Raw genomic sequence first — 14421 nt, forward strand, 5'->3', positions numbered from 1 at the left:
TTTTAATTTATTATTTTAAAATTAATCTTTAAATGTTAATATAGAGGGCCCCACAAAATGATTGCACTCATATATGCTTAAATCTAAGACATGGTTCCTTCTTTGCAGGAAAAATAGAAATTCTCTCCAAAATAACATGGTGACATGACCAACATTTGTTATTGTTCTCTGAATAACACTGTTACCAGGACACCCCCACTGGCAAAGTTCAGCCCACTTTCCCTTACTATATGTGCTTATTTCATTTAAAATACTGTAAATATATGTGTCAATGTGGGAGTATTGCAGTGTCTCTATATAAACTACATAGCTTATATCTATATAAACAAATCATCTAGGGGAAGGGCCAACCAGAAAATACTCTTTACATTCCCTCAAATTCCAGAAACACACTAAGGATAGGAGGCCCCCAGCTGTATAATGTCTTGACATGTAAACAAAAACATAGCTTTTGGGCAACCCGCTTCAGGAAACAGTGTGTCAGTGAGTTAAAGAGATATAAGGGTACTACTATGTGTGTATTGGCTGTGCAAGCCTCCAGTCCTTGTTGGGTGCTGTTGGATTGCAACTGACGCTTTTTCAGCCCGACTGCACAACACTCTGTCAAGGGCTGTAAAGAAGAACGGAAAATCCCCTTCAGCCTGTATACTTACTTTTGGTTGCACTCTCTGTTCCACATCATTGTCAGTGCATTCAGCTGGCTCTTTATCATGTAAACAACTGGTAGTCAAGGCTTACATTTGCGTCTACGGACCCTCATGAATTGCGTTTAAAGTTTATAATAAATAAACAAGTTTTATAGCCTATGTAGCCTCATACACTGCCGATTTTTCAAAGTTTTACAAAACAATAACTTTAATGGTTTGCACTTTGTGTGACGTGCTCGTGTGTATGTTTATCAAGGTGAAATGGAGTGGAAGTCAAGCAGAGTACAGTCTAGAAGGGGAGTTTCCAGAGATGCTCTTCACCATCAGTAGAGAAGGAATCATTTATTTGAATGCCCCTCTGGACAGAGAAACACAAGACCAGGTCTGTGGATCTGCAAGCTAAACATTTCCAGCACCTAATAATGAATAGTGTGCTTATAATTAAGTTTTGAAATATGTAAACACTGTAATGTAACTACAAGGCTGTGTTTATAGGTTGTAGTAATACTTTCTCAAAGGCTGTGATGTGCACTTGAGCAGCAGAATTTTAAAAGTATGAATGCTTTACTGGGGAATCTGTTGTTCTTATTAGTATTAGTATTATGATATTAATGGATCTTATATCTCCTATAGGACTTTTACTTCAAGCAAGTGCTACCTAAACTGGGGATCTATTTTTATTATTATAATTCTAATTTTAATGATATTGATCTTAAATCTCCGATAAGAACGGAACATTCTTTTCACTACTTCCACACTCCAAAATCAGCAGACAGGATTGCATCTGCTAAACAAGCTGAAGTTCATTATGCACATTGTAGAGGGCAAATATGCAAAAACCTTAATTTAGCATGTGCAATGTAATTAACTAAATGTTGCTAAATGATTAAGTACTATGTCTTGATAAAAGTGCTCGACTTAAGGACAATGCTTTGGCAGCATATTGTTAAGTTACCAAACAATTAGTAGCCTTGTAAAAAAAAAAGAGCCTTTGTTACATAATTAGATTTTTTTTGGTACATTTGGAAAGATTTGATATGCAAATTAAATCAGCTCCATTAATGTTATGAGTAGCCACACAGTTATATAATATTTGGAATGATCACTTTGCAATGAAATTAATGAATATGCAATAATTCTCTTGCTGAGTCAGTTCCTCATCAGTATTGTAGTAGAGCGCCCAGATGGCCGAGAGATTGCCAGACCCGTGGAGTTAAGAGTAATGGTGGGTGATGCTAATGACAACAGACCCACATTTCCACAAGCCCAGTACCACACCGTCGTCAAAGAACTGGCAGCTCGAGGTAAGTGACTACTATTCCATTCTTACATAGAGTTCTGACATTTTAGAACTTTTTAAAATGCTGTTAGGATTAACATATTTAAACTGAGAAATTAAAATGTTTTACCTCCACAATACGGTAGTCCATGCAATAATGGGAATTAACATAGTCTACATCTCTAAGACAATGCTGCAGTCAATCCTCATAAAATTGATAAAACAAAACAAGGCCACAACTTATGGACTGTTATGTATTATCATTATTTATTGATTATTTATTTGTCTGTTTGTTGGTGTTTTTGTGCACTTTATGGTGAAGCTTTAATTCTCATTGTACTTGAATAATAACAATAAAAGCATTCAATTCAATTCATAACTATTTAAAAGACATAAGAGACATCATAAGAGACATCAGACCCCGCAATAAAGTTTTTCTGGAAAGGTATTTGCATTTATTGTTTCAAAGAAAAGCTAAAACACGGAACCTCATGCCAAAAACAGTGGCTTAAAAGTTACAGCTGTATATTTTACTGCTTTATCCCCAGGGACTGACATCTTGACAGTTCAGGCAGCTGATAATGACGATCCTAAGACGGATAATGTGCGAATCTTTTATCGTTTGGTTGGCCAAATACCAGAGAGTCCTCGCGCTCTATTCAGAGTAGACCGGGATTCGGGTGTCATCTCTGTGCAAGCAGACAGCATGGAGGGAACAGCACCCCAGTACACACTCACCATCACTGCGGAAGATGCAAAAGGTGACATAATAGTCTTAACATTTTGAGAAAACACAGACTTTAAGTTGTAATTTACTTGAAATACTACGCATTTGCCTTGTGTTTACTTATTAAGTTTCCACATTAGTTGAGTATGATGATGCTTTGAGAGTAGCTTGTATTGACCCTGAATGAAGATTTGAGCCTTTTTAGTCATTCACAAAAGTCATCAGCCCAAAATAATACGACAGTAATAGCTTTCGTTAAACGAAAATGGATGTCAATAAACACAAAGTAAGCAGCTGCTGCATGAGTCACACATGAGAATGAGATGGAGACAAGATTAAGATCTTCCTGTTCCTTTGTGACCATTAAATGTCATTCTGGCCTGACCCTGACTCACCAATAGGTGTAATATCGTCCCTGGCAGGTCTGAACAGTTCATGTACCGTTGTGGTGACGGTGCAAGACGAAAACAACAATCCACCAGTCTTCTCTCAACATGAGGTAAGATGTTATATCTTAAATTACAATGACATTTTGGGACATAGGGCACAACCAACAAAAGTCAAACCATTATAATTGGCCATTTGACTGCAGACTGTGATGATGCGCGTCACTGATCTAATTTTCCTGGCGGGGAACTAAATAAAGAACACCGTCTAATCCAGGGTTTACAGAGATGGTAATCCGTTATGTGACTTTTATTGTCTTCTTTGTATTCTAATTAGACAGTCTGCACTTATATTTTAATCACATTGACCTCCTTTGGAGAGAAGTTTCCACTTGTGTATTTTTAGAGCACCCACCATCATCCTTGCAGAAAAGCATGCTTGTGTTAAAAATTATATCAGAAAATATTTCATAATCTACAGTGTCATCCAAAGGTGATAATTACCACAAGGATTGGAGAGGCAAAAGTGTCCGGCGGTGAGGCTGCACAAAGTAGTTACTATAAATGATGGAAGAAAGAACCATAAAACTACCGCCTACATGCGAAAAGAGAAAATTCATGCTGTGTGAGTGAGAGCGGTCACACTGTGACAGGATGTACAAGCATTAAGAGAAAGGAATTAATGTGCTCTAAAATTAAAACACAGATATAGAGTGGGAGCGATTAGAAAGTCTGACTCTAATGTGAGGTTCTGGTTTGAGTCAAGGCTGTGACATTCTGACAGTATGTGGAGATTTTATGTTCCCCCCCATGCCTGACTCGATTTTCTTTGCTTTTTGATGGCTTAACTGGAATATGCTGCTGCTCACAGTGGGCAACAAATGAATGAATAGACTACAAACGTTGTTTCCCGTACAAACACGTGATAAGGCTAAATGTTCTTAAATTATGCTATGCTTATCAGCATCATTTACCAGCATCTAGTCCTAATTTAACAGTATGTACTTGCTTGCTCGTGTACTACTGTGGTTACTCGCACACTAACAGTGAGGTGGAAAATGCTCTTGAGCAGGTCACGCCTGAGCAGTGCAGCATTTTCCATAGCCTTGTGGAGGCAACGGCAACTAGGCTGATGTGGGAGGTGAGTGGTGACAGGGCTGGGTTCAGCGACCCTGCGGCTGGGGCAGCCAGATCAGAGGCATGCTGCTTCACTGGAGGGCATTAGTGAGTGGCAGATTAAAAGCCTGTCTAAACTGGTGTGTTAATAAAGGTTAACCAACACTAAGAGGGCGACAGGCCATAGTACTGGGTGTGCCAAAAGTAGTTAGAAACTTGTTTTGACGAAAGAAAGACGTTAGACCCTAAAGTAGTATTGGCAATGTCCTGATTTAAGGAAGGCAGAGGGAAGCAAAACAGGTATAAAGCAGGTGATGAAGGATGAGATGCCAAGCAAAAAACATTAATTATAATTAAGGCCTCAAACAATTTGGGGTTTGAATGAGTACATTTTCCCCAATCCATCCCTGCCAGAAAAAAACACTTAATTGATGAACTCATTTTATGGGGTTGCCAAAAAAGCTTGAATTGTCCTCAAGTGATCAATACTTTTAGTTATGCTCTGTAAAATGCAACTTTTATCAGTTGTGTTAAGCACTGCTATTTGTAATCTATTTTCCACACTACTCTGGCAGTACGGACCTTTCCATATTCCCGAGGACGCTTCAGTGGGCACCACCGTAACATCTGTACTGGCAGGGGATGCTGATGTTCGAGGGGGAGACAGCTGGCAAGTCAACTATCGTTTAGAGTCTGGAAATGAGGAAGAGGTCTTCTCATTGTTAACAGACGGTCAGACCAACGAAGTTTCACTTGTCCTTTCAAAGGTAACTAGTCGCAAAACTCTCTTTATTCAAGATCCTCAATAGCAAAGTTCTCATATATCATGATCTGATTGTTAGGTAGATGGATACAAATGTTATTTTTCTGTAAAATATTACAAATATGGTGGCCAAGTGGAACAAGTGGTTAGCGTGTCGGCATCATAGCTCTGGGGTCTTGGGTTCAAATCCAGGTCATGTCCATCTGTGTAGAAAAGAAACAGTTCAGATACAATGACAGATGGCTGGTGAAATACCACTCACTCAAACTAGTGTAACAGGCACAAATAACCATTCATAGTACTAATTCACATTTATAAATATATTCATATCATATGTATGGAGTGGAGGAAGATAACTCACACATGCATAGATGGAACATGCAAGTTAGAGTTGACCTAATCTCTTTGGTTCTCTGTATAAACTTTGTTCATTTTACTTGTAAATGATCTGATCCAATATATTACATTCTGGAAGTTAAAATATCTTGCACTTCTAGCCATTGTGGACAGGAGCTGCTTAGATGACTGTATTCACAAGATAGTGGCTGCACATGTTGCGATGTGCTGATACACAATGAATAGCTTGATGCGTCACTTCCAGTTAGTGGCAGTTACCCCTTACACCCCCACCCGCCGGCCAAAGATCTGCGTTCTCCCTTCTTAGCAACAGAGACGCACTTTGTGCACGCAGTCTGATGTCAGACAGCAGTGTTTTGATAATGTCTTGTTTCACACGGCTCCAATGGTGATTGTGTCTGTGTCTGTTTGTGAGCCTGCTGGGTCTTGTCAATCTCGAGTTACATCCGTTTTGACATCCCTTGGTGACATTGGCACACTTTTCTATTACAGAAGATTGAAATCATTTGTCTATTCTTAGTCTTTCGTACTCATTTTCTTTTCATAGTCTTTGTGCCCTTGACGTCCCATGGAATTGAAATATATGTGGGATATTTTTTTTTCCTGTTTTCTGCTACTGGTACACCTGCATTTAAACGCAAACAAATTTTGTGCTTTCTCTCTGTTTGAGCAGGTTATTGACTTTGAGCGTGAGAGTGAGTACATCCTTGTTCTAAGTGCCAAAAACCCTGTCGCATTGGTCCGAGGCCGATATGGTCCTTCATCAACGGCAACTGTATCCATCTATATTGACGATATAAATGAAGGTCCAGTTTTATCTCAAAGCCATTATGAAGTGACTGTCAGAGAGGGTGAGGAACCAGGAAGGGTTATCGCCACTATTCGAGGCTATGATCCAGATTCTCACCCAATCAGGTAAATATAATTTTCTCACTGACAATCATCATCGAGGTTTCCCACAAAGGGATACTTTTGTTCTTTCTAGATATTCTCTCCAGGGAGACACCAAGAAGTACTTTTCAATAGGGAAATACTCAGGTGAGCTCAAGACTGTCCAAGCATTGGATAGGGAGGAAAATAGCACTTACACAATGGAGGTCATTGCAGTGGATGGACGTAAGTTTTTTCTTTCTTTTTTTTCTCAGAAGTTAATGTACCATAAAGTAATAATTAATCTAGTAATGAATATCAATCACTAAATCTACACCTAGAGCAACTACATCTTGTAATTTGCTTAATTCAAATCAATTCTAGAAAGTGCAGCTTCAGAAATATGTTAGCATATCCAAATCAACTGATGTCCTGGCTGTTTTTTTTCTTTCATTTAGGCAATTCATCTTTATCTGCATCCACCTTGGTCACAGTGCAAATTCTGGATGTGAATGACAATAGTCCAGTGTTGGTGGGAGACTACTCCTGGAAGTACCTATGTACACCTCGCTGGGAAGACCAAGCACTGGTCTTGGCCTCACGGGACAGTGATGGGCCGCAGCACGGAGGAAGGCTCAATTTCTCGCTGCGGAGTGATGCTATAGTCCGACGAAACTGGAAGCTAACTCCCATCAATGGTGAGGTGGAATGGACATGACCTTCATTCTTTTTTAGCTTATAGAGAAAACAATAGACAATAGAAAGACAAAATTATCTTGTCTCATCGAGGTTTTACTTAATACAAACCTATACAAAAAACATACATTACAAATGGAAACAAAAATGTAATGCTGTTTTGAAAAAAAACCCCATCTTAAAATCACAAAACAGACTGAGCCAATTTGATCTAGTTAAGGTGAATATTGGATTTATCTTGGGATTGTTGACATGTGTATGATGGTTAAAAAAATGCAGTGAAAGTAGGTTTATATATTAATTTTTCTGTGAAAATTCTTTCAAAATCAATTTTTGTATTGGAAAAGATATTTTGTGTGCACTTTTTATCACATAAAACGTGTACTATATGAATCATTCTCAGATTGGTATGACAACAATGAAAATAAGACTTAGAAGTAAAGTAAGTAAAAGTACTGATTGTTTTTGGATTAATAGACAGGGCACAATAGCCACCCGAATGTTACCAAGGAAACAGCAATCTGGCCTTGTTACTCTCTCCACATATCCACAGAAGATTTTTATTGGCTTTAAAATTAGACATATTTCCTTCATATCTTTTGAATCCAACATGTTAAATTAGTGGTTGTCATGTTTCTGTGAGACTGCTAATTCAATTCCTAAGTAATGCCAAAATAAATGTTGATAGTAGTAGACACTCACGAAAAAAATACTGGAAACAATGGACAATGTTTCAGCATTTTGTTTGTTACTCATCAAGAACATTTGCTCACACCTTTATCACATAGCTATAAGCAGCTAAGCCCTGAATATTACTATTTGGACTTTTCCAGGGCCTTTAATAATATTCATCTCATGCTTGACAGGGGAAACTTGGAGTATGGACTTTTAGACATGAAAAACACAGGAACACCCCAGGAGTCTGTTTTCTTTCTAGTTATCTGAGCTCAGCCGTTGTGGGTTGTATCAGAAATCGACAGGATAAGCAGGAAAAAACACTGAATAAGGAATTATTCATACCATGTAATTCCAGTGAGTTTTGCTTATACTCCAGTAAGACAGGAGAACTAGTGGTGAAATTTAAAAGGCCGAACTTTACCTTTTCCACTTACCGCCCCAAATATTCATGTTCTCTTCCCATAACATGACCGCAAACAACTGTTTCCAAGGCAGTTCAAAGCAATCAGGATGTAAACAGTAGCAGGAATAGTACATATTTGTAATTAAAAAAACACATAGGTGATATTTGGGTTACATACAAGACCTCCATCAAACACAATTGCTTTTTTTTTCTGAGGTTTTCGTCTTCCCCTCCCCTACTGCTGTGAGCATTGATTGAGCTGAACTGTAATTACTGCATACAACCAAAATGTGTAATTTCTTTGGCGTCATCACTAGATTGTGAGGAAGTTGTGCTAAAAGTGTCGCAGGCTCCAATCAATGATTGCTTATTTTGAATCCGAGAATGCATCGATTCAAATGAGGGACCACTTTTGTCTGATTATACATCAGGGCGAGGAGTGATGACTCATATTTAATGGATTTAATACAATAACCGTTTTCATTGTAAAACCTGCCAAAACAAACCTGTCAAGCAACATACAAAACAGCATGTAAATGGCTGCACAGCTCATGTTTAAATGGCAATTGGAACATGAAGGAAGATGGCAGTATGGTGCAAGTGAAAGAACCTCAGATAAGGGTTCAAACAAGTTGATAAACACTTCTCTTTATGTGGCCGGTCTCACGTGATACGATGTATTTTGAACTGATTTGTGCAGATAAGATAAAGAACCCACTCCAGCTCACTTAACCAAAAGTCTTTGAGTGTTGTGTCACTGGTAAAAGGGTTTATAGGGGAGAGAGGCGTGTTTTCAAAGTCAGTGTGCGGAACTTGTCAGTCATCAGCATGTTGCATTCAGTCCCATGTAATTGAAAGTTTTTCAGTTCAACACAGAAGAAAACACTGGTCTGAATTTTCATTTTCAGGAATGATACAAAATACATTTGCCCATCCAAGTAAATATTCAAAGTTATAATATTTTATTCTTCAGATACTCACACCAACCTATCCCTGAACATGCCATACCTCGCCCCTGAGGTTTACACTGTGCCATTCACCATCTCTGATAGCAGTTCTCCTCCTAGGAGCACCTTCATAAACTTACCAGGTAAAAGCCAGACTTCTGTTGAAGATCATACATACAGTAGTAGTAGCAGTATATATATATATATATATATATATATATATATATATATATATATATATATATATATATATATATATATATATATATATATATATATATATATATATATATATATATATATATATATATATATATATATATATATATATATATATATATATATATATATATATATATATATATATATATATATATATATATATATATATATATATATATATATATATATATATATATATATATATATATATAGATATATATAGATATATATAGATATATATAGATATATACATACACTAAATGTACAGTATGTACTTCTATACAGTATGAAGACAGAACAAGTGCATATTCTATTTTTACGACTTCTAAAGAAAGGTCATTAAATCCCGACCATTCAATGCATTATACGGTATAAGCCTGTCTAACCCGAACGGCTGTTGTGGTGTGTGCAGCGATGACTGAGTCGTTTTGTTCTGTTCTCTCAGTGACAGTGTGTCCTTGCAACATCAGGGGGAACTGCAAAATGGCAGCTAAACAGTTGCAGGGCATGCCGACAATCCAGTCTGCAGTGGGCATTCTGCTGGGCACATTTGCCGTCATAGGTTAGTATTCATTATGCACGCACATTGACGGTGAGAGGTAAAATCTTACTTACTTACAGAGATGTCACTGATGGTTTCTTGATCCTTCACCCAGTCTGCTAATTTACTGTAATGTGACATTATGATATTGTCTTTATTTTATTTGTTATAATATTTGATTGTCTTTAAGTTATACTAATGTCTTCAGTTTTGTTAATTGTGGTGTTCTTTGTTTTTTATGTTTTTTATTTTTAAACAGGAACGATCCTCGTTGTTGTATATGTGCGACTGTCCTACCAGAACCCCAAGCAGCCAAACACAAACCAGGAAAGAGTTCCTCTTAAAATGTCTATCTGAACGTAATGATATTCATGCAGTAGAACTATATAGATTAGTATTTTGGTATTTAAAAATGATGGTATATTTCTGATGTCCATCAGAGTACACACAATGTAAAAACTATCATTAGGTCTTAGGTATTCCTGTATTTAGCATACCGTGCAGTTTATTATAGATTTAAGTATTGCATGTTTCTTTATTTCATCATTTACTGCAAGCAGTGTATATCAACTGTATTAAACTTTATCAAAACTTCATTTTTTTCTGGTGAACTGTTCAATTGTTAGCAGTAGCCAGATTAAAAGAACCTTTTGAAAATGTCTTACAGTACCGCCTATTTGAACTCGTATTATTGGTCTCTGCATTTGGTTCTCAAAATAAAGGTATTCTTTAACGAGACTCTAAGATGCACTCACAGGATATTAACTAATGAATGGTGCCCCCAAGCTTCCCAGCGACATACCCATTTTATTATTCAAACTGGATTAAATCAGATGCATATAATTAAGGTCAGGTGAAAACATGACAAACCCAATCTGTAGCATCCAAGCCAAGTTAATCAATGAAATATCTTTTTAAAAAATGATATTCTGGGCCCTTTCAATACAAATTGTAGGGAAACCGGGAAAAATGGCTTCCAGGGTTGTAAGAAGAATGTTTAAAAAAAAACAGTTATGTGGGGCACGTAGTACTCAGTATCCTGTGCTGTGTGCACAAGTAATGCATTGTTAAGAAAACTGTGTTAGGTTGGATTTAATTGACAACTGATCTGTAATCCACTCACTGTTCCCATGTATAGGTCCCCAGTGGTAACAGTCCAGGTGATGTCATCCATTGACCTTTTTCTGTGTTAGTCATACTGGTGAGGGTTCAGAGTGGGCGGCAGGCCAGCCTCAGTGTTATTAAGTCACTGAGGGAATTTTATTTTTAAAAACGCTGCTGGGTTTCTATTTAGCACAGTCACTTGGGTCTGGTTTGTAACTGGCACAATAGTGGATAGTTTCAGACTCACAGGGCTACATGACCCCTGCAATAGAGGTATGTTGACGATATTAGTAAATACCGCTGCAGCACCGTCTTGGTGTTGATGCTCCATCTCACATCAGCAGTGACTGAATGAGTGTGTGGCTGTTTATGGTTGAAGCCGGAGTGACAGTTGCTGCTGCTTCCTCCTACACTTTCTGCCACACTTTAGTCACAGCGCTTGGTGTGTGGTTGGCTTCAGCCAATCTGTTACTACAACTCCCTGGTGTCGTGCTGACCCGTGCAATCACCCGCATGGATGTATATCCCCCTTTCCTGCATAGATTCAGTTATGTGTCCTGCATGATGATCATTGTGTTTCCCACTGTATTTGATGGAAGCTGTAACCTTCAAAAATGGATACACTCATTTGAATACATCGAGGATGGACATTTCGTAATAACTGACTTAATATTCTGATGATGATGTTGATGACCCTCACAGCAATCGTCCATTTATAAAAGGCTATTTATATTCATAGAGGGAATGGGCCCCAAGTGAGAAGAGAAGGCAGAGGGGAATAGGACAGTTTGGAACATGGGATCAAGTTCTCGGAAGAAATGAGCCATGTCACAGAATGAGAAGAGGTGAAGGTTGCACTCAATTCTAGCTGCTTGGAAAAAAAAAGATACAGTAATCCCTCTGTTAGGGATGGGCAGTTGGACATGAGCAGTGTTCATATTTCGCAAAGTGGCTGCTCTATTTTTCATTGCTGATTTACAGATATAATTAACCATTCCATCGGTTCTCATCACTGCTGTATTTTAATTGATTTTGTAAGTTACATGGACACAGTAATAATGATAGCAGGTTTCTTGGATAGTCCCCCACTTACACAGTATACAGTAAATATCCCCACAAATATCAAGACTTAAATGCCCAATTTTCAGAAAAAGTGATTTCTTTTGCACATTGCTTGATGTTGCTTGGCAACAAGTGAGAAAAATTGTTATCTTTTTGTGGTTCGAGAAAAAATCTCAGTATACTTTGTGTTTTTGATAATGTTAGATATTATCAAGGAGTTAACATCGCAGTGTGTTTTAATTGGTACCTCTGTTTAGAGATTGACTTTACAGTATATGTTTGACTTGGGCAAAAGCAATTGCCATGATGAATAATAGTGTCCGTTTTTTCTGTATTTTTTTTATCCAATGAGTGGAAACCTGTCCCGAAGAAAAGGTTCAAAACATTAATATACCATTCTTTTCGAACATTCTAAGTTATTTCACTGTCTCTTGCTCTTTTAGTCAATCATGACTAAATTGCCTGCAAGTACTATTACAGAGGAGGTTTTTCAAATGCCCTTTGGGTTTTACTCATGACTGACAAATGTATTCTGGATTTGACAGGACTGCAATGCCAAAGCTGCATCCAATTCACAATTTTTTGGGTGAATTGCAAATGCTGTCCACTCAAAAATTAACAGAAGCTTCTGCTATTTACCTATTCAGAATTCTGTATGTATTGCTATCATATTTAAGTAATGAGCTACATGTGTTAAAACATGATACATACATACTGCATACTCAAATTTATTTTGACATATGTAGCTCTGAACATTTTTCAAATACATGTAAGAATATTGAACCATGTTTCTTTGCGATCTAAAACCATATTATTGAAGAATAAAAGCTTGTTCTCAACTGTACTGCACATTTCTGTCAACCTGTTTGAAACCAGTGGCTGGCCACCAATTCAATGTGTCACTCACCTGGTTTCTGAGACATCATAACCTCAAAACAGACAAAATAAGATTAAAAAAAATATAGTACTTTTAAGGAAAACAATCATGACCCTGAATAGGCATTCTCTATGTGATAGGGTAATTAATTCTGTTAAAAAAAAGGATTTGAATTTCTTGACAAAAGAAAAACTCCTTCAACACTATATGTGCGTCACATCTATTTCAGGCACTTTGGCTGTAATCAGACTTTCAGCAGTAAATGCATATATATAAAGGAAAATGGGCTGTATGTTTTCAATAGCTCATTTGCAATCAATTCAAGCTGCTGAGACTACTTAAAATTATTAGTATAAAAAACATTTCTAAGGAAGAATTATTGACAAGTGTTCGGAAAAGTGCAAATCAAATACAGTGTGTACTATGTACAAGCAATCATTCATTTACACTAGTCTGTAAAACAGTCATATGTTTAGACATGCAAGTAAAACAAGTTAAATATAATTTAAAAAATTAAAAAATCCAATCTGGGGAGGCCCGATGGGGGGAGTGGTTAGCACGTCGGCCTCACAGTGGGAGGCCTGGATTCCAATCCAGGTCGGTCCACCTGTGTGGAGTTTGCATGTTCTCTCCGGGCCTACGTGGGTTTTCACCGGGTACTCCAGTTCCGTCCCACATTCCAGGACATGCATGGTAGGCTGATTGGACACCTTAGATGTGAGTGTGAGCGTGAATGGTTGTTTGTCTCCTTGTGGCCTGCGATTGGTTGGCCACCAATTCAGGGTGGCCCCCGCTTCTGGGCGGAAGTCAACTGGGATAGGCTCCAGCACACCCCGCGACCCTAGTGAGGCTAAAGCGGTTCAGAAAATGAGATGAGATGAGAATCCAATCTAATTCTTTCTCACCAAGAAATTGGAAAATATTTCAAGGCTTCAGTTACTACCTTAGTGACAGACTCCCATGTCCCGCCTACACCATCTACAAGCAGTGACTCATTTCCATTTCGTCGCAAGCATGTGTACATTCAGCTGCTCTGTTCACACTTTATAGCAACGAAATATGAATGGTAACAATGAATCATTTTTCACTGTCCTACAGAAAATATTTCAGACTCAAAATTAACAGCTAGAATAAGACATGATTGTTCCCACAATTACCGCAAGAGTGGCTCTGTCTTGAGATTAAAATTACCGCACAAAGCCCCCCAAGGCTTCCTTCTACACTTACCACACACTCGCAGTCCACCCACTCTCACTTAATGAGCACAAGATGAGACAGCTAACCTCTGGCATCAGTTATGAACTAATACTTGATTGAGTGGGGACCTGCAGTTCTTGAGTGGGCAAAGTTGCTCTGAAAAAAATGTACAGAGAGTCAAAATGATTTGTTTGAGGTGAATTCATTTTGTTCTATCTCCCGTTATACAAAATAACTACTTTTTTGGCCACATGGGCCAGGAGGCAGTGTACTATTGTCGGGATTGGACTCTGGCCAATCAACAAACGGCCATTCAAACTCACAAAATTCTCATAGAAGGTATAGGTTTAGCTTTAATTATAAATAAATATACCATTATTTTTGATGTTGTAAGGAAGTTTGAGTATGCCATAAGCACAGAAATAATAAAAAAATTCTACACAACAGGAGGCAACCCAGCATTTGAACCAAGGAGGGGAGGGAGTTGTGCCAAGCATTTGTCCAATGCACGGTCTGTCCATTGAATTAGAATGTGCCATGAAATATATA

General features: G+C 37.8%; 1 protein-coding gene across 4 annotated transcripts in view; it reads left to right on the forward strand.

Annotated features, from left to right (window-relative positions):
• Positions 1-10921, forward strand: part of cdh16 (cadherin 16, KSP-cadherin) — a 126166-nt gene extending 115245 nt beyond the window's left edge. For all 4 annotated transcript variants that reach the window (XM_077713062.1, XM_077713063.1, XM_077713061.1 and 1 more), the window contains 11 exons: positions 904-1029; positions 1801-1951; positions 2475-2687; positions 3076-3152; positions 4731-4922; positions 5949-6190; positions 6261-6391; positions 6604-6843; positions 8896-9012; positions 9537-9653; positions 9892-10921. In XM_077713062.1, the coding sequence (XP_077569188.1) occupies positions 904-1029; positions 1801-1951; positions 2475-2687; positions 3076-3152; positions 4731-4922; positions 5949-6190; positions 6261-6391; positions 6604-6843; positions 8896-9012; positions 9537-9653; positions 9892-9989 (1704 nt within the window). In that variant the 3' untranslated portion in view covers positions 9990-10921. The remainder of the gene's footprint in view (positions 1-903; positions 1030-1800; positions 1952-2474; positions 2688-3075; positions 3153-4730; positions 4923-5948; positions 6191-6260; positions 6392-6603; positions 6844-8895; positions 9013-9536; positions 9654-9891) is intronic.
• Positions 10922-14421: the final 3500 nt, after the last annotated feature.

The sequence above is a fragment of the Stigmatopora nigra genome, chromosome 3, assembly GCF_051989575.1.
Source record: "Stigmatopora nigra isolate UIUO_SnigA chromosome 3, RoL_Snig_1.1, whole genome shotgun sequence".
NCBI classification, from domain to species: domain Eukaryota; kingdom Metazoa; phylum Chordata; class Actinopteri; order Syngnathiformes; family Syngnathidae; genus Stigmatopora; species Stigmatopora nigra.